The sequence below is a fragment of the Gopherus evgoodei genome, chromosome 2 (genome assembly GCF_007399415.2).
Source record: "Gopherus evgoodei ecotype Sinaloan lineage chromosome 2, rGopEvg1_v1.p, whole genome shotgun sequence".
In the NCBI taxonomy this organism is placed as follows: Eukaryota; Metazoa; Chordata; order Testudines; family Testudinidae; genus Gopherus; species Gopherus evgoodei.
Window position 1 is genome coordinate 2,816,713 of NC_044323.1, and position 18,986 is coordinate 2,835,698.

General features: G+C 51.6%; 2 protein-coding genes across 2 annotated transcripts; one reads left to right on the forward strand and one right to left on the reverse strand.

Moving 5' to 3' along the window:
- The first annotated feature begins 362 nt into the window (after positions 1-362).
- Positions 363-5,565, forward strand: LOC115644818 (cathelicidin-3-like). Its single transcript, XM_030549284.1, has 4 exons — positions 363-536; positions 2,334-2,444; positions 4,391-4,474; positions 5,393-5,565. Exons 1-4 carry the CDS (start codon positions 363-365, stop codon positions 5,480-5,482), a joined length of 459 nt encoding a protein of 152 aa, XP_030405144.1. The 3' UTR covers positions 5,483-5,565.
- A 2,261-nt stretch (positions 5,566-7,826) lies between these two features.
- Positions 7,827-13,000, reverse strand: LOC115644819 (cathelicidin-3-like). Its single transcript, XM_030549285.1, has 4 exons — positions 12,827-13,000; positions 10,934-11,044; positions 8,906-8,989; positions 7,827-7,989 (listed from the first exon to the last, which is right to left on the reverse strand). The coding sequence occupies exons 1-4, from the start codon at positions 12,998-13,000 to the stop codon at positions 7,900-7,902; spliced, it is 459 nt and encodes a 152-aa protein (XP_030405145.1). The 3' UTR covers positions 7,827-7,899.
- Between the last annotated feature and the right edge of the window lie 5,986 nt (positions 13,001-18,986).

Genomic DNA, 18,986 nt, shown 5'->3' on the forward strand with positions numbered 1-18,986 from the left:
TCCTCTGTCTTGCCATGTTCTTAGTAATGGAGGCAGCTCAAGCTGTGAGAGGCTGTCCGTTTTCTGGTTGCAGCTGTGGGGTGGGGGAGTGGGGTTTGTCTCCTCTCTTGGTATTTTTGCTCCCCTTATCGCACAGAGAGCTACACGGCGAGGTTTCGAAGCCCCTCTCTTTGCAGGCACTGGCTCATTGGCTGACAACACGTTCCCGTGGGAGAAGCAGAAAGCCACAGCTTTGAGGAAGAGCTGCGCACAGACTGAATGAGCCAATCATTCCCCTTTGCACGAAGCTGCTGAAGAGGCAGTGTATATAAAGCACCCGGGCACTGCCCTCCTACCTTACCTTGAAACAAAGAGGACCAAGGATGGCAAGCTGCTGGGCGGTCCTGCTGCTGCTGGTCACCGTGGCTGCTGCGGTCCCCGTGAAGACCCCTCAGCCCTACGAGAAGGCCATTGCCCGGGCCATCGCCTTCTACAACCAAGGACCAACGGTGAAATATGCCTTCCGCCTCCTTACAGCCACACCTCCGCCTGAAGTGGTGAGTACTGAAGGGTTCCCTTCGTTAGCTGCTGTTTGAAACCCAGGCACATACTCGGGGATACGTGATTCTCCCTGAACCTGGGCCCCCGTCACCTCTCACCCAGGTCACTCAGTGCCTGCTCCATAGCCCATGAAATAGACTCCAGTGGGGGTGGGATCAGACCCCTGACCTTTCACTGTTCTAACACTGAGAGGCAGGGTGGGTCGGTGGCTGAAGCAGAGGATTGGAACTGGGGGCACCTGGATTCTAAACCTGGCTCTGCCACTGACCTGCAGGGTGACCTTGGGCCTGTCCCATCCTTCAGCTGCCTGATGTAGTTAGATGATAAACTCCTTGGGGCTGAAATCTCTCTCTGTTTCTCACTACGTGCGCACACAGGGATTAGCTCAATGGCCCTCCGCCTTAGAGAAGGCTGTTAGATGCTAACAATAGTGACGATCCTCTCAACTTTGAGACTTCGCACTCCTCCAAATGTACAACTCAGCAGCAACCTCCTAAGGCCAACCAGTCCCACTCCACTAAGCAGCCTGTCCTCAATAAGAGTATCCAGCTCTTATCTAGTGCTTTGCATCAGTAGCTCTCAAAGGAGGCCAGTAACATCGTCCCCATTTTACAAATGGGGAAACTGAGGCACAGAGAGGGGACATGACTTGCCCAGTGGGCCAGTGGCACAGCCAGGAATAAATTCCAGCTTATTAGGCATTAACAAAGCTGGGATTGCTTCCTATCCCCAAAACAAAAGACACTGAAATAAAAATGCATTTCAGAACGGTTAACCATGGCCAGTTGTGGTGGTGGGGATGCTGGTGGAACAGGATTATCCTGAGACACTCATGGAGACACTGTACATACAGCATTATTGAAATATTCACAGCTGGCTGAATGGTGCAGTGCTGTCCTACCAAATTCTCAGAGCTACATCTAAAGTAAATGCAACATTCACTACATGCTAATGAATACCGTCGGATTGCTTCAATATGCATTTACCACAGTGTTTCTCAAACTGGGGACGCTGCTTGTGTAGGGAAAGCCCCTGGCAGGTCCGGACAATCGTGGCTCCCACTGGCTGCAGTTGGCAAGTCAATGGGAGCTGCTGGAAGCGGCACGGGCCGAGGGACTTACTGGCCACCGCTTCCAGCAGCCGCCATTGGCCTGCAGCGGCGAACCGCGGCCAGTGGGAGCCGTGATCAGCTGGACGTGCGGACTGGGCAGGTAAACAAACCAGCCCAGCCCGCCAGGGGCTTTCCCTACACAAGCAGCGACCCCAGTTTGAGAAACACTGATTTACCACATCACATCTCAGCTAAGGATTAGACACTGACATAGGGAATAGGAACAACATGAGTTATATAAATTGAGGTAAAATTGTATAAAGAGTACAACCACTACCTGCTGGAAGTTATGGACCCCCTTCCCCTATGGCAGGTTATTCTGTAATTGTCCAGTAGGGGACTTTGATACCTTCCTCCAAAGTGTCTGGTACTGACCAATGTTGGAGACAGGAGACCAGAGTAGCTGGCTAACTGGTCTGATCCACCATGAAATTTTCACAAGTGAGCTCACAGTAGACCACTGACACAAGGCTATCCCCTGCCTGCACCCGCCACCTCATTCCTTGCTTCATGCCAAGGCTTTCAGTGGGACTGCTCGTTTAAGGGTACCAAGGTCTGGTCCCAAAGACTCAGGCTACATTGGTACATGTCATCAGCTGCTAAACAAATGCAGTGGTTGAGCCCGGCGTGAAGCTACTCGCCATGAGAGGGGTATCTCATTCCTTTACTGGTTCTCTCTTAGGCCCAGGGCACCATATCCAATACTCTTCAGCTGAACTTCACCATCATGGAGACCACGTGCCCGGCGTCAGACAAAACCCCTGTGGAGCAATGCGCCTTCAAAGAGAATGGGGTAAGGAACAGCTCTGGGGGTGGAGATAGTGCCATGTTCTCTTGTTTGGCACACCTCTGCCGGGATGAGCAACAAGCTCTCCTGAGTCCCTGGGGCTACAGTGGACACCTGGCAGGCTTTTACTGCCTTTGGCTTTACACTGTGATGCTATGAACTGTAATGATCCAATGTGTCGTCACAGAACCTGCTGAGCCAGATTCACTGCTGTAAATGAAGCTGCAGGTTTCTTTTGCTTGTTCCACCAATGAACTTAGCCCTGTGTCCAGGGGGGCTGAAACAGTTTGTATTGTGGGGGTGCTGACAGTCATTGAACAAAACTGTGTAATCCCTGAATATAATGGAAACCACTTTGAACTGGGGGAACAGCAACCCCTACACCTCGGCACTCCTAGTTCCAGCACCTCTGCCAGTGTCATAATCACAACTCAGAAAAATCTGTTCTCAGCTTCACTCAGGTCTGTTAACCCACCAGCCCTAGCAGGGGGACAAATTACACTGAAGATCAGGAAAAAATGTGTGGCACAGTGTTTAGGGCTGTGACCCAAGACAAGAGATGGAAGTGCTGGTACTAGGGATTCTGAAAACGGGGCAGAACAGAGGGTTAGAAAAATTCCTGCGGAGAACAAATGACGGGGAAAAGGAGCGAGTGACGTACTGGTTCTCTGCCACCTCTGCCGTCTGGGATATATGTGTGTCTGTTTCAGCTGAAGGGAAGGATGCAGGCTTCCAAAATTCAGCAAACAATTTCACAGCCAGAATTTCAAAAACGGCCTCTTGCTTTGGGGCACTCAGCTTCAGGCACGTAGATGCCTGAAGTTAGGGACCTGCCATTCATCGTTAGGCCTCTAACTAAGCTTTTGACTTTCAGAGGTGGCGAGCGCCCACTTGAAGCCCCAGTCAAAGTCAATGTGAGCTCAGCACCTCTGGGGGAAAAAGCATACCACCATAGACCCACCGTTCCTAACTTCCCTGAATGTCTTCAACAGCCCCCAGACTGAGTGAATATCAGAAGGGAAGGATCCAGGGAAGATCAAATAGAAACATATTAAAGAAGTCAGTAAGTGATGCCAGCTGCTGACTGGATTTCACCTCAAATTGCAGCGGCTGCACGATCTAGTGGACAAGGCAGTGACATAGGGTGACCAGATAAAAAATGTGAAAAACTGGGACAGAGAGTGGGAGGTAATAGGCACCAACATAAGAAAAAGCCCCAAATTATCAGGATAGTCCCTATAAAATTGGGACATCTGGTCACCCTAAAGTGACAAGACACAGATTCAGCGATTTAGCACTACAGGAAGGGTGAGGTCTGATCCATACCTGCCCGAACACCTGCTTCCAGATGTGAGCGGTGGGGGGGGGGCGGGGGTCCATCAAGAGAGAAGAGGAGACTGTTTTTTTCTGCTAAAAGGATCTGTTTTGAGTTACTGCACCATGTGCCACAAGCCGAAAGAAGCACCCCCCTACTTCTTTCTGCTTTTTGCACAAGAAACGGTAAAAGAGATGAGCAGAAAAAAGACCCTCCTCTCCTCCCATGGAAACCCCCTGCATCTAGGAGCAGGCATCCAGGAATGCGTAGATCTGACCTCAACCCACCTGCAGAAGTCACCTGAGCTGCTGCAATGCTTCAGGGGACAGCAGTGATGGGCCGGGTTCTCCTGTCGCTGTCGATAATCCCCCGTCCCAGGTAGGTGGAGGGAAGAATTCTTCCCTCGACCTAGTGCTGTCTGCACAGAGGGCTAGGTGGGCGCAGATACATCTCTCAGGAGTGCGGCGTTACCTTGAGAGATGTAGCTATGCCGCTGTAAATTTGTAGTGTAGACCAGCCCTCAGTCTACCTAGATCAAAGTGAGCTGGGCTGTCCTTACGTGAGCTGGAGCCACACCTCCCCAAGTGCCGTTTAGACAGACTAGAAGCTATTGTCCCCTCCTCTCCCTCCCTTGCAGCTGGTCAGAGACTGCTCAGGACACTTCTCCACCCAGGAAACATGCTCTGTCTTCGCGATCACCTGTGACGTCGCCCCTCCGCAGGTGAGCTGTCCATCCCAATTACTCAGGGGGCGAGGGAGGGGAGAATTTATACCCTGAACAAGAGGGGCTGGGACAGCATCTCCCCAGGGTGAAAATGCCACTGGGGCATCTCCTTCTGCTTTGGGTGCGTTCACCTGCAAACCCACCTCTGCCAAACTGAGAGAGGAGTCAAATCCTCCCCCTTCGTGGGACCAAGACACCCCAGGGAAGTCGGATGTCCGAGATGGCTCTTTGTCACTGCACGGCCGGGTCTAACAAAATGAGTGTCTGGGTTTCAGCAGAAGACTCCCTTAACCTCATGCTACAGACATTAGGCCCCAGGTTGGCTTCCCGGTCTCTCCCACGAAAGGATCTGCCTTGGCTGGGATGGGCCAATCCTCAGTCGAAGTCGAAGGGCCTTATCCAGACATCAAGTGAAACCCATGACAGTCTTTCCATTGAATTCAATGAGCTTTGTTTCAGACCCGGAGAGACAATAGTACGTGATTTGGATCCCCATATGGAAGGGTTTCCCCAGAACATCAACCTTCCAGCTGGGAATCCCAGTTCCTCCTCAGCATAGACCCCATTAGTGTGGTGTCATGCAGCAGCCAGGAGAGCTGTCCTCCTGAAAGTGAGCCCTTCCCACATGTGCCCAGGAAGAGCCCCAGCTGCTATGGCAGACGCTTGTCCCGGGACGTAGAATTCCAGCCATCCCTTCCTGGCCATTCCCAGCTCCTCTTGGTCTAGCTCCAGTCTCAGAATCTGCTCCCCAGAGGGGCTACACAAAGGGTGTTAGAATAGGCCTCTTCCTCGGCCTCCCAAACCAGCCCTCAGATATTTGACAAGGTGCAGATGATGAAGTTGAACATAAACACCATTAGAAGCCTGGTGAGTCTCCATGGAGACACTAACACACTTCTTTCCACCTCCATACAGCCCGTTCGTGTCACCAGATGGTGGCCCCTTGTGAGGATAGGCGCAAAAATCCTTGGTCACGGCATTGACTACTACCGCAAAAGGGGTTAATCCAGAGATCGAGGAGGTTAACGCATGTTTGGAAGACCTGCCCGTGCCCCACACTGGAAGCTTACCAGGAATCACGCCGCAAGTCGGAACCGCCCCAGGGATGGCACTTTTTCTCACGGCCTAACTACCCCCTTAGTCCAATTGCATCTGCCAGGGCTTCTCTGTACAATAAATGGCTGTTCACAGAGCCGTATGGTTGTGCATGTTTCCTGCGCACCCGCGCACGTCCCCTCACCCCTCACCTTCCCATGCTGCCCCCATCTGTGCTTGCAGTCAGTGAAAAGCCCCCGTTAGGCACCCAGCTGCTCCTCTCCCCTGGCCCATTGCCAGGGAGGGCCAGAAGCCCAATGCCTGGAATGGCTTTAGCATCTGGACTTCAAGTCTAGCAGGGAGCTGAGTCAACGCGCGAAGCCCAGCGCGAACCAGACCCTTTGACTGCTGGCTTCACAGCCGTATGACCCCAGGCAGGCGGGGAGAGTCATTCGGCCTGACGGCAGCTGAGACTGGGGCGAGAGAGGGGCCAGTCTGAGGCCTGGGGCAATGACAGGTCAGTGATGGAGGGCCAGTCACAGACTCAACCTCAAAGGCTGCCTCTGGAATGCCAGTAGTAACATGCCAAAAGGAGGGAGACTCCCCCTGTACCACCACCCCAATTAGGAGTCAGTTTGCAGACCCTTAGCTCCTCCAGCCTTTAGGAAAGGAAGGCTGGTCTTGGGGCTAAGGCACACAGCTGGGAATCAGGAGGTCTAGGTCCCAGATTCCCTGTCTGGCCTGGGGCCTCAGCTCCCACTCTGTAAACTGGGGCTAATGACCCCTCCTTTCCCCCACCCTTTGTCTGTCTCAGCCATTCAGCCTGTCAGTTCTTCTGAGCAGGGCCAGTTGCTCACATTGGGTTTGTACAGCACTTAGCACCTTGGGGCCCTGATATCACCGGAGGCCTCTGGGTGCAAAGGCGGTACAAGTAACTAATAACCATCCTTCAGCCCCCCAGCTCCTGGTTCGCTACCCCACAGCTCCAATCCCTGCCCCAGCTCTTCCTCAACCCCTCTCCAGCCTCCATCTGTTCAGCCCTGATCCCATCTTCCCTGATCCACCCCCCAGCCTTGGTTCAAGCCCCCACAAGCCCTCCCCCAGCTCGTCCCCTCAAACACCTTCAGCTACTCCAATTCCGCATTGGCCCCAGCTCCGATCCAGATGCCCTGAGCTCCACTCGTCCCCTTCCCCAGCCTGAGCAACTCCAGCCCCTCAGTTCTGCTCCCGCTGCTCTCCCTGTCCCCCTCTGGCTCCGATCTAGTTCCCCCTCCCCTATTCCACCCCCACCCCATACAAAGGAGCCAATGCTTTTACCTTGTGTTTCATCTCTAGGGGCCCCCATGTCCCTTGGCTCTGCCTGCTGTGCCCCCCGTGTGTCCACAGCGCTGCAATGCCACCGTGCCTCCCCCGTGTGTCCTTGCTGGCTGCTCAAGCCTGGAGCCACTCCAAACAGAGCCACCCCCCATTCTAGCCACTCCCTTTGCCCTGCAGGGCTGGCGGATCCTGCTCTCCTCTGGGGCCCCTCTCCATTGCAGAGCATTGTGGCTCAACTTCTGGGGGTCTGGTAGTGGCAGGAACACGTGGGCTAGATCCAGGAGCCCTCCATGGCCAGCAGCCCACTGCAGCACCAGCACAGAAAGTCCTCCCCCACCCACAGCAGATCACCAGACGCTTGGGTTCTATCTATCTATGTTCTGGCTACACCTTCAGGCAGTGGGTATACAGGCTTCCAGATGCCTGAGTCCTATCTATCCGTACCTATCAGGGGTGCAATCCCCAGAGACCTCCAGCCTGGGACTCCTGCATTTGAAATCATACCCTGGTTGGGCCCCCATAACTTTGTGGGCCCTGGACTGGCTGGTTGCCCCATTGGGGCTGCAGTGATGGAAGCCAGAGGCGCCCACAATCCATGTCACTAAGCTGGGTGAGTCCGGGGTACGGGCCTCTTACATTGGCTCTGCCCGTGTGCTGGGCTTCGCGCGTTGACTCAGCTCCCTGCTAGACTTGAAGTCCAGATGCTAAAGCCATTCCAGGCATTGGGCTTCTGGCCCTCCCTGGCAATGGGCCGGGGGAGAGGAGCAGCTGGGTGCCTAACGGGGGCTTTTCACTGACTGCAAGCACAGGTGGGGGCAGCATGGGAAGGTGAGGGGTGAGGGGACGTGCGCGGGTGCACAGGAAACATGCACAACCATACGGCTCTGTGAACAGCCATTTATTGTACAGAGAAGCCCTGGCAGATGCAATTGGACTAAGGGGGAAGCTAGGCCATGAGGAAAAGTGCGATCCCTGGGGCGGTTCCGACTTGCGGCGTGATTCCTGGTAAGCTTCCAGTGTGGGGCACGGGCAGGTCTGCCAAGCTTGCGTTAACCTCCTCGATCTCTGGATTAACCCCTTCTGCGGTAGTAGTCAATGCCGTGACCGAGGATTTTTGCGCCTATCCTCACAAGGGGCCACCACCTGGTGACGCGAACGGGCTTTATGGAGGGGGAAAGAAGTGTGTTAGCGTCTCCATGGAGACTCACCTGGCTTCTAATGGTTTTTATGTTCAACTTCATCATCTGCACCTTGTCAAATATCTGAGGGCTGGTTTGGGGGACCAGGGGACAGTCCTATTCTAACACGCTTTGTGCAGCCCCTTCTGGGGAGCGGAGTCTGAGACTGGAGCTAGACCAAGAGGAGCTGGGAATGGCCAGGAAGGGATGGCTGGAATTCTACGTCCCGGGACAAGCGTCTGCCATAGCAGCTGGGCTCTTCCTGGGCAGTGTGGGAAGGGCTCACTTTCAGGAGGACAGTTCTCTTGGCTGCTGGATGACACCACACTAATGGGGTCTGTGCCGGGGAGGAACTGGGATTCCCAGCTGGAGGGTTGATGTTCTGGGGAAATCCTTTCATATGGGGATCCAAATCACGTACTTCTGTCTCTCCGGGTCTGAAACAAAGCTCATTGAATTCAATGGAAAGACTGTCATGGGTTTCACTTGATGTCTGGATGAGGCCCTACGACTTCAACTGAGGGTTGACCCATCCCAGCCAAGGCAGATCCTTTTGTAGGAGAGACCGGGAAGCCAACCTGGGGCCTAGTGTCTGTAGCATGAGGTTACGGGCGTCTTCTGCCAAAACTCAGACATTCGTTTTGTTAGACCCGGCCGTGCAGTGACAAAGAGCCATCTCGGACATTCGCCTTCCCTGGGGTGTCTAGGTCCCACATAGGGGAAGGATTTGACTCCTCTCTCTCTTTGGCAGAGGTGGGTTTGCAGGTGAATGCTCCCAAAGCAGAAGGAGAGCCCCAGTGGCATTTTCACCCTGGGGAGATGCTGCCCCAGCCCCTCTTGTTCAGGGTATAAATTCTCCCCTCCCTCGCCCCCCGAGTAATCGGGTTGGACAGCTCACCTGCGGAGGGGCGACGTCACAGGTGATCGCGAAGACAGAGCATGTTTCCTGGGTGGAGAAGTGTCCTGAGCAGTCTCTGACCAGCTGCAAGGGAGGGAGAGGAGGGGACAATAGCTTCTAGTCTGTCTAAACGGCACTTGGGGAGGTGTGGCTCCAGCTCACGTAGGGACAGCCCAGCTCACTTTGATCTAGGTAGACTGAGGTCTACACTGCAAATTTACAGCGGCGTAGCTACGTCTCTCAGGGTAACGCTGCACCCCTGAGAGATGTATCTGTGCCCACCTAGCCCTCCGTGCAGACAGCACTAGGTCGAGGGAAAAATTCTTCCCTCCACCTACCTGGGATGGTGGATTATCAACAGCGACAGGAGAACCCTGCCCGTCACTGCTGTCCCCCGAAGCATTGCAGCAGCTCAGGTGAATTCCGCAGGTGGGCTGAGGTCAGATCTACGCATTCCTGGATGCCTGCTCCTAGATGCAGGAGGTTTCCATGGGAGGAGAGGAGGGTCTTTTTTCTGCTCATCTCTTTTACTGTTTCTTGTGCGAAAAGCAGAAAGAAGTAGGGGGGTGCTTCTTTCGGCTTGTGGCACATGGTGCAGTAACTCAAAACAGATCCTTTTAGCAGAAAAAAACAGTCTCCTCTTCTCTCTTGATGGACCCCCGCCCCCCGCCACCACTCACATCTGGAAGCAGGTGTTCGGGCAGGTATGGATCAGACCTCACCCTTCCTGTAGTGCTAAATTGCTGAATCTGTGTCTTGTCACTTTAGGGTGACCAGATGTCCCAATTTTATAGGGACAGTCCTGGTAATTTGGAGTTTTTTCTTATGTTGGTGCCTATTACCTCCCACCCTCTGTCCCAGTTTTTCACACTTTCTATCTGGTCACTCTATGTCACTGCATTGTCCACTAGATCGTGCAGCCGCTGCAATTTGAGGTGAAATCCGGTCAGCAGCTGGCATCACTTACTGACGTCTTTAATATGTTTCTATTTGATCTTCCCTGGATCCTTCCCTTTGTTCTGATATTCACTCAGTCTGGGGGCTGTTGAAGACATTCAGGGAAGTTAGGAACGGTGGGTCTATGGTGGTGTGCTTTTTCCCCCAGAGGTGCTGAGCTCACATTGACTTTGACTGGGGCTTCAAGTGGGCGCTCGCCACCTCTGAAAGTCAAAAGCTTAGTTAGAGGCCTAACAATGAATGGCAGGTCCCTAACTTCAGGCATCTACGTGCCTGAAGCTGAGTGCCCCAAAGCAAGAGGCCGTTTTTGAAATTCTGGCTGTGAAATTGTTTGCTGAATTTTGGAAGCCTGCATCCTTCCCTTCAGCTGAAACAGACACACATATATCCCAGAGGGCAGAGGTGGCAGAGAACCAGTACGTCACTCGCTCCTTTTCCCCGTCATTTGTTCTCCACAGGAATTTTTCTAGCCCTCTGTTCTGCCCCGTTTTCAGAATCCCTAGTACCAGCACTTCCATCTCTTGTCTTGGGTCACAGCCCTAAACACTGTGCCACACATTTTTTCCTGATCTTCAGTGTAATTTGTCCCCCTGCGAGGACTGGTGGGTTAACAGACCTGAGTGAAGCTGAGAACAGATCTTTCTGAGTTGTGATTATGACACTGGCAGAGGTGCTGGAACTAGGGGTGCCGAGGTGTGGGGGTTGCTGTTCCCCCAGTTCAAAGTGGTTTCCTTTATATGCAGGGGTTACACACTTTTGTTCAATGACTGTCAGCACCCCCACAATACAAATTGTTCCAGCCCCCCTGGACACAGGGCTAAGTTCATTGGTGGAACAAGCAAAAGAAACCTGCAGCTTCATTTACAGCAGTGAATCTGGCTCAGCAGGTTCTGTGACGACACATTGGATCATTATAGTTCATAGCATCACAGTGCAAAGCCAAAGGCAGTAAAAGCCTGCCAGGTGTCCACTGTAGCCCCAGGGACTCAGGAGAGCTTGTTGCTCATCCTGGCAGAGGTGTGCCAAACAAGAGAACATGGCACTATCTCCACCCCCAGAGCTGTTCCTTACCCCATTCTCTTTGAAGGCGCATTGCTCCACAGGGGTTTTGTCTGACGCCGGGCACGTGGTCTCCATGATGGTGAAGTTCAGCTGAAGAGTATTGGAGATGGTGCCCTGGGCCTAAGAGAGAACCAGTAAAGGAATGAGATACCCTTCTCCTGGCGAGTAGCTTCACGCCGGGCTCAACCACTGCATTTGTTTAGCAGCTGATGACATGTACCAATGCAGCCTGAGTCTTTGGGACCAGACCTTGGTACCCTTAAACGAGCAGTCCCACTGAAAGCCTTGGCATGAAGCAAGGAATGAGGTGGCGGGTGCAGGCAGGGGATAGCCTTGTGTCAATGGTCTACTGTGAGCTCACTTGTGAGAATTTCATGGTGGATCAGACCAGTTAGCCAGCTACTCTGGTCTCCTGTCTCCAACATTGGTCAGTACCAGACACTTTGGAGGAAGGTATCAAAGTCCCCTACTGGACAATTACAGAATAACCTCCCATAGGGGAAGGGGTCCATAACTTCCAGCAGGTAGTGGTTGTACTCTTTATACAATTTTACCTCAATTTATATAACTCATGTTGTTCCTATTCCCTATGTCAGTGTCTAATCCTTAGCTGAGATGTGATGTGGTAAATCAGTGTTTCTCAAACTGGGGTCGCTGCTTGTGTAGGGAAAGCCCCTGTCGGGCTGGGCTGGTTTATTTACCCGCCGCGTCCACACATCTGACTGATCACGGCTCTCACTGGCCGCGGTTTGCCGCTGCAGGCCAATGGTGGCTGCTGGAAGCGGTGGCCAGTAAGTCTCTCGGGCTGCGCCGCTTTCAGCAGCTCCCATTGACCTGCCAACTGCGGCCAGTGGGAGCCACGATTGGCCGGAACTGCCAGGGGCTTTCCCTACACAAGCAGTGACCCCAGTTTGAGAAACACTGTGGTAAATGCATATTGAAGCAATCCGACGGTATTCATTAGCATGTAGTGAATGTTGCATTTACTTTAGATGTAGCTCTGAGAATTTGGTAGGACAGCACTGCACCATTCAGCCAGCTGTGAATATTTCAATAATGCTGTATGTACAGTGTCTCCATGAGTGTGTCAGGATAATCCTGTTCCACCAGCATCCCCACCACCACGACCGGCCATGGTTAACCCTTCTGAAATGCATTTTTATTTCAGTGTCTTTTGTTTTGGGGATAGGAAGCAATCCCAGCTTTGTTAATGCCTAATAAACTGGGATTTATTCCTGGCTGTGCCACTGGCCCACTGGGCAAGTCATGTCCCCTCTCTGTGCCTCAGTTTCCCCATTTGTAAAATGGGGACGATGTTACTGGCCTCCTTTGAGAGCTACTGATAAGAGCTGGATACTCTTATTGAGGACAGGCTGCTTAGTGGAGTGGGACCGGTTGCCCTTAGGAGGTTGCTGCTGAGTTGTACATTTGGAGGAGTGTGAAGCCTCGAAGTTGAGAGGATCGTCACTGTTGTTAGCATCTAACAGCCTCCTCTAAGGCGGAGGGCCATTGAGCTAATCCCTGTGTGCGCACGTAGTGAGAAACAGAGAGAGATTTCAGCCCCAAGGAGTTTATCATCTAACTACATCAGGCAGCTGAAGGATGGGACAGGCCCAAGGTCACACTGCAGGTCAGTGGCAGAGCCAGGTTTAGAATCCAGGTGCCCCCAGTTCCAATTCTCTGCTTCAGCCACCGACCCACCCTGCCTCTCAGTGTTAGAACAGTGAAAGGTCAGCGGGTCTGATCCAACCCCGCTGGAGTCTATTTCATGGGCTATGGAGCAGGCACTGAGTGACCTAGGCGAGAGGTGACTGGGGCCCAGGTTCAGGGAGAATCACGTATCCCCGAGTATGTGCCTGGGTTTCAAACAGCAGCTAATGAAGGGAACCCTTCAGTACTCACCACTTCAGGCGGAGGTGTGGCTGTAAGGAGGCGGAAGGCATATTTCACCGTTGGTCCTTGGTTGTAGAAGGCGATGGCCCGGGCAATGGCCTTCTCGTAGGGCTGAGGGGTCTTCACGGGGACCGCGGCAGCCACGGTGACCAGCAGCAGCAGGACCGCCCAGCAGCTTGCCATCCTTGGTCCTCTTTGTTTCAAGGTAAGGTAGGTGGGCAGTGCCTGGGTGCTTTATATACACTGCCTCTTCAGCAGCTTCGTGCAAAGGGGAATGATTGGCTCATTCAGTCTGTGCACAGCTCTTCCTCAAAGCTGTGGCTTTCTGCTTCTCCCACGGGAACGTGTTGTCAGCCAATGAGCCAGTGCCTGCAAAGAGAGGGGCTTCGAAACCTCGCCGTGTAGCTCTCTGTGCGATAAGGGGAGCAAAAATACCAAGAGAGGAGACAAACCCCACTCCCCCACCCCACTACTGCAACCAGAACACGGACAGCCTCTCATAGCTTGAGCTGCCTCCATTACTAAGAACATGGCAAGACAGAGGACCAGGGGTGACCGGCTTGTACTTGCTAACAGTCACTATTCTAATCACGTTCACTGACATATATGAATAGCTGTCTAAGGGCCTGTCTACTCGACAGCTGCTGAGTGGTGCCATTGTAGGGCTGTAGTATGGATGCTTCCTACATTGATGGAAGAGAGTTTTTCTGTCTATGTAGTTAAACTATCTCGCTGAGAGATGACAGCTATGTTGATGGAAGGATTCTTCCCTTGACCTAGTCACATCTGCACCGGAGATGAGTCTGACCTAGCTACACCACTCAGGGGAAGGAATTGTTCCCAGCTCTGCGTGACATAATCTAATTTTTAAGTGTAGACCAAGCCTAAGACAAAAATAAAGAGAGTGAATAACTGGTTATTGCTGAATAACCTGACTAGCAGGGGCAGCTCCAGGCACCAGCACGCCAAGCATGTGCCTGAGGGTACGTCCAGACTACCCGCCGTATCGGCGGGTTAAAATCGATTGCTCGGGGATCGATATATCGCTTCCAATCTAGACGCGATATATCAATCCCCGAGCGCGCTTATATCGATTCCGGAACTCCATCAACCGCAACGGAGTTCCAGAATCGACAGGGAGAGCCGCGAACATCGATCCCGCGCGGTGTGGACGGGTGAGTAATCCGATCTTAGATATTCGACTTCAGCTACGTTATTCACGTAGCTGAAGTTGCGTATCTAAGATCGATTCCCCCCCCCCCGCCAGTCTGGACCAGCCCTGAGGCGGCAAGCCACCGGGGGTGCTCTGTCGGTCGCCGCGAGGGCGGCAGGCAGGCTGCCTTCGGAGGGATGCCTGTGAAGGGTCCCCTGGTCCCGAAGCTTCAGCGGTCCTCCCACAGGTGTGCCGCCGAATCTGTGGGACCAGGGACCTCCCGCAGGCAAGCCGCCAAAGGCAGCCTACCTCCTGTGCTTGGGGCAGGAAAATACCTAGAGCCACCCCTGCTAACTAGAGACCAGCAAAGAAATTGGATGCCTTGGCCTGGAGAGGCGAACCGCGGTCAGTGGGAGCTGCGATCGGCCGAACCTGTGGTTGTGGCAGGTAAACTAACTGGCCAGACCTGCCAGGGCCTTTCCCTGAACAAGTGGCAGCTCTAGTTTGAGACCCACTGGTCTAAAGCCAATGATCCTGTGGTCTCTACTCACGCAGGTAGTTCTGTTGCAGGAAACCAACCTATTCACATAAGGGTTTGTGGGATCGCTCTCTTATGTTGTGACAAATTCTGTTTATTTGGTAAAAAATATGTTAGGAAATAGGCCATGGAATTGAGGGCAATATGGGAGGCTGGTTTACAGGCTAGTGCTTTCAATTCAATTTGAACAATGTCCTACGTTATGCAGGGAAGGGACAGGTGTTATCACTAGAACTGGTCAACCTACTTTTTGCCAGAAAATATCCTTCTGACCAAAGCAAAGATACTTGTGAAAAATATTCAATTTGGTCAAAATGTTTTTGGGTTTGACTAAAAATTGCAAAACAAAATTTTTGGGGGGATGAAAACTTTTGATATGAACAAAACTTTGGATACAAACATTTCAATATTTCATTTCTTGTAAAGACCATTTTGTTTCGTTTCATGTGTACATGTGGGAATTTTCTTTCACTTTTCCCACACTGGAAACAAGAGGAGGGAAGGAGTGGGATTTCCTCAATAAAATTAAATACTTTGAAAAATTTCAAATACTTCCAAAATGCCCCAAAACTTCATTTTAGTTGGAAGAAAGACCCAAATTCACAAAAAATATTGAATTATACCTTGATCGATAGATCCATCAGCACTTACAGAGAGACAGAGCCAATCATCACACATCATTTATGGTGTTCTGGCTAGTCCTTCAGCCACTCGCTGGCCAGGCTGCCAGTGACACCAGACTGAATTATACCAAAAATGTTAATATCTAGAGAATTTTGTTTTGCTAAATATGCTTTCCTTCCCAACCAACTCTCATTATAAAATTGGATGTGTTTGACTCCAAGGAGACTCGGCGCTTATGAAATCAGATTAATCTCTGTGCCATGTGGGGCATATGTTTGCTTTCTAAATGAGTGACCTGTAAATCCCAGTCTTTTCCAGACCGTGATCCCATGTAACAACAGAATAGAGTTCCAGGCCCCCTTCCCATCTCATGTACCCAGGAGAGAAGGAGTATGGCTGCTTTCCGCTGAACCCTGACTACTCAGCTGGACTATTATACGCTCTAGCATAGGGGACACAGATAACCCCACGTGCTCCAGCTGTGTCGAATGCATGTTAATGAAGAGCGAGCACAGGATTAACATCGGACACAGCCACGTCCTGCTGCAGTGGGCCCACGGTGTGGAGAGGTCTCTGTGTGCTGTGGGAGCCCTAGGTTACAAGGCAGCACCAGCATGGAGGGGAGTGTTGGCAACAGCGTCCAGAGAGAAAAGCCAGGGGATTTGGCAGTACACACTGAGTCCCTGTAGTAAGATGATACTTAGTCCTGCCATGAGTGCAGGGGACTGGACTAGGAGAGCTCTCGAGGTCCCTTCCAGTCCCATGATTCTATGCACAGCGATCGCTGGCAACTAGAAGGGAGAAGAGCCTAGGGTAGGTTGCAGCAGTTCTTGAGCACAGTACAACACAGCAGTGGGGAAGGGAAGAATTCCATCTCCAGCTACAACTACAGGGGAATTTAAGGGAGAGCGACTAATTACCCAGTTATAGTTTAATCAGGACGTTGGGCCTACTACCCTGTCCTTGCCCAAAGTGTCGGAGCTAGATAATAGCCCTGTATGGGAGGACCACAGGGAGGTTGCATCTTGTTTGACAGATGCCACCTTCAGCAGCAGCTTAGAGGGAAGAGCCCCAGCTATTGAATCACCCCTATTAGAGGACCTGGGTTTTCCTAGAAGATCACCCGTCCATGTCCTCTCTAATCTCCTTGCTACGTAGCTGCCCACCAATGACGCGTGCCCCTCACAGGGCAACAAACACTGCTTTGGAGTAACTAATGGCATATTCTGTTACTATCCTCTTGCTTTCTATCAGATGCCCTCTTTCTGTCCCAAACATCAATGGCATTTGATTTTGTTTCCTGTTTGTTTTAATGGCCCAGGTCCGAGTTTCGCAGCTGGCTCATGCCTCTTTTAGAGTTTGAATAACGCAGATTTTGCTGGTGTCTGCTATAGCTGACTTAATTCATAGTTTTGGTACCAAATATTGTCTTAGACACTCAGCACTTATCTGCTACAGTGTTGGGAATAGAACTGGGTGACATTTTTTGACAGTTTATTTGCCAGAGTCCTAGAACCAGGGCTCTAGCCCCAGCCCAGAAGCCGACACAGCAGTGAAGCAGACCTCTAGCCTGAGCCCTGCGAGCCCAAGTCAGCTGGCAGGGGCCAGCTGCAGGTGTCTGATTGCTTTGTAGATATACTCTTAATTACCAAGTCTGTGATGTAGGGCAGTGTCATTAACTGCAATTGGCTTCTATTTCACCTCCCATTCCTGCAGCTAACATTCATGATAGCAGAATGGAATCGATCTTGGGATAATGCATGTGGTGTTGAAAAAGAAGGAATCTGACAAATGCACTGGATGCCCTTGGTCTTCTCTCTTCAATTAGTGTTTCCAGCTCGAGTTCAGCACAGTGTTTGCTTCTGATTTTGTCAAGCGTGTTACCCATTGTCTGGTGATAGTCTCTTCCTATTGCCATCTCTGGAGAGTTCTCTTTTGTTAGTGTCAGTTGAGCTAATGAAAGAAGTTGGTCTGGTTTTCCCTCTGTTTATTTGGCAGTTGCTAGAATTCCTCTCTGTTCCTTCTTTTGATGTTCTGTAATTATATTGACAACCGATTGCTTTAGAAATAACCTTGCAACACTATTGCAGATGAGTGGTTGTGTAAAAACACTAGACTTACTGTTGACAACCCTACTGGTAACGGCCCTCAGGCTCTTGTAATCTGGCTCCTTTCAATATTTCTTGGAAAAACCCTACGCTGCTGCTTTTTCCATTTTCCTTGCATGCCCACAACCCCCATCCGAGGTTGCAAAGTTAAACCCCTTCTGTGCCCGATTCTCCTCTCGCTTGTGCTGGTGTGAATCAGGAGTTAACACTGTTGGGGTCTGGGGAGAAAGTGGTGTATAAGTTCAAGAAGAAAATTCCCTTCTGGCTAGTTTATTCCATAATTGCTCATTCTTGTACCTTTCTCTGAAACATCTGGCTCTGCCTTAGCCAGGATGCCAGAAATTGTTCATTGGTTTGAGCCCATGTGGCAATTCCTATGTTGCTATAAACGAGCAGAGAACCACGGCCTCTGCGTGTCAGCATCTGTACACTGCAGTTTGCTTTCTGACATCACGTCATTGCCTCCTTTTCAAGTTTTGACCTATTTTGTTTTATGAAAGGGCTTTTGGCCAATAGTGTGCAGTGGTGCAAAGTGCAGCCTGGACTAAATCTTCCCCCCTTCCCCTTTGAACTAGCACAAGGAGTACAGAGGGCTTAGGGGATGTTGTGTCCTGGAGGACATCTTGCCACCCCTCTGTGCACAGCATGATATAGGAATCCTGCCAGCCTATGCAAGCAAGCACAGGCCTCCGTGCCCTAGGGGTACATCTACACTGCACACGCGGCATGGTGGCGTGTAGAATGCATGCACTGCATGCCACCCGCGAACGGCTATAAATAGCAGTGTAGATAGTGAGATGCATCCTAGGTGAGTAGAGTAACGACCAGCCGAAAACTTAGGGTACGTACTCTACATCAGGGGTTCTCAACCTTCTTCTTTCTGAGTCCCCCGTCCCCCCCAACATGCCATAAAAACTCTATGGCCCACCTGTGCTGCAATAACTGATTTTCTGCATATAAAAGCCAAGGCCAGCATTAAGGTTAGCAAGCAGAGCAGTTGCCTGGGGCCCCATGCCACAGGGGCCCCCCACAAAGCTACATTGCTTAAGCTTTGGCTTCAGCCCCGGGTGGCGGGGCTCATGAACCTAGGCTTCAGCCCCATGCAGTGGGGCTTCGACTTTCTGCCCTGGGCCCCAGCGAGTCTAATGCTGCTTTGAGGCCCCCGCCCTGTAACCTGCTTGAGGCCCCTAGGGGGCCCTGGACCTCTGGTTGAGAACCACTGGCCTACATGGCTCTCGACACACCCAAGCAGTTCCTCCCATGTCTACACTGCCATTTTCAGTAGTGTAGGGTCCTTCCTGCAGGGAAAGGCTCCGATAGCAGCTCACCCTTGCCAGAGCCTGTCAGAGATTCAGAGATTCTAGGGCCAGAAGGGACCAGTGTGATCATCTAGTCTGACCTCCTGTATAGCCCAGGCCACAGAACTTTGCCCAAATAATTCCCACAGCAGAGCTCTTAGCATTACATCCAGTCTTGGGATGGTGAAAGAGAATAAGGAATTGTTATTTACCCCTGCACGTAACACAGTAATCAATAGGCAGCAGGTTTAAAACTAAGTATTTCTTCACACAGTGTGCAGTTAACCTGTGGAACTCATTGCCAAGAGATGTTCTGAAGGCCAAAAGTATAACTATAAAAACAACAAGGAGTCTGGTGGCACCTGAAAGACTAACAGATTTATTTGGGCATCAGCTTTTATCTTTAAAAACCCCACTTCTTCAGATGCATGGAGATACTTAGAAGTAT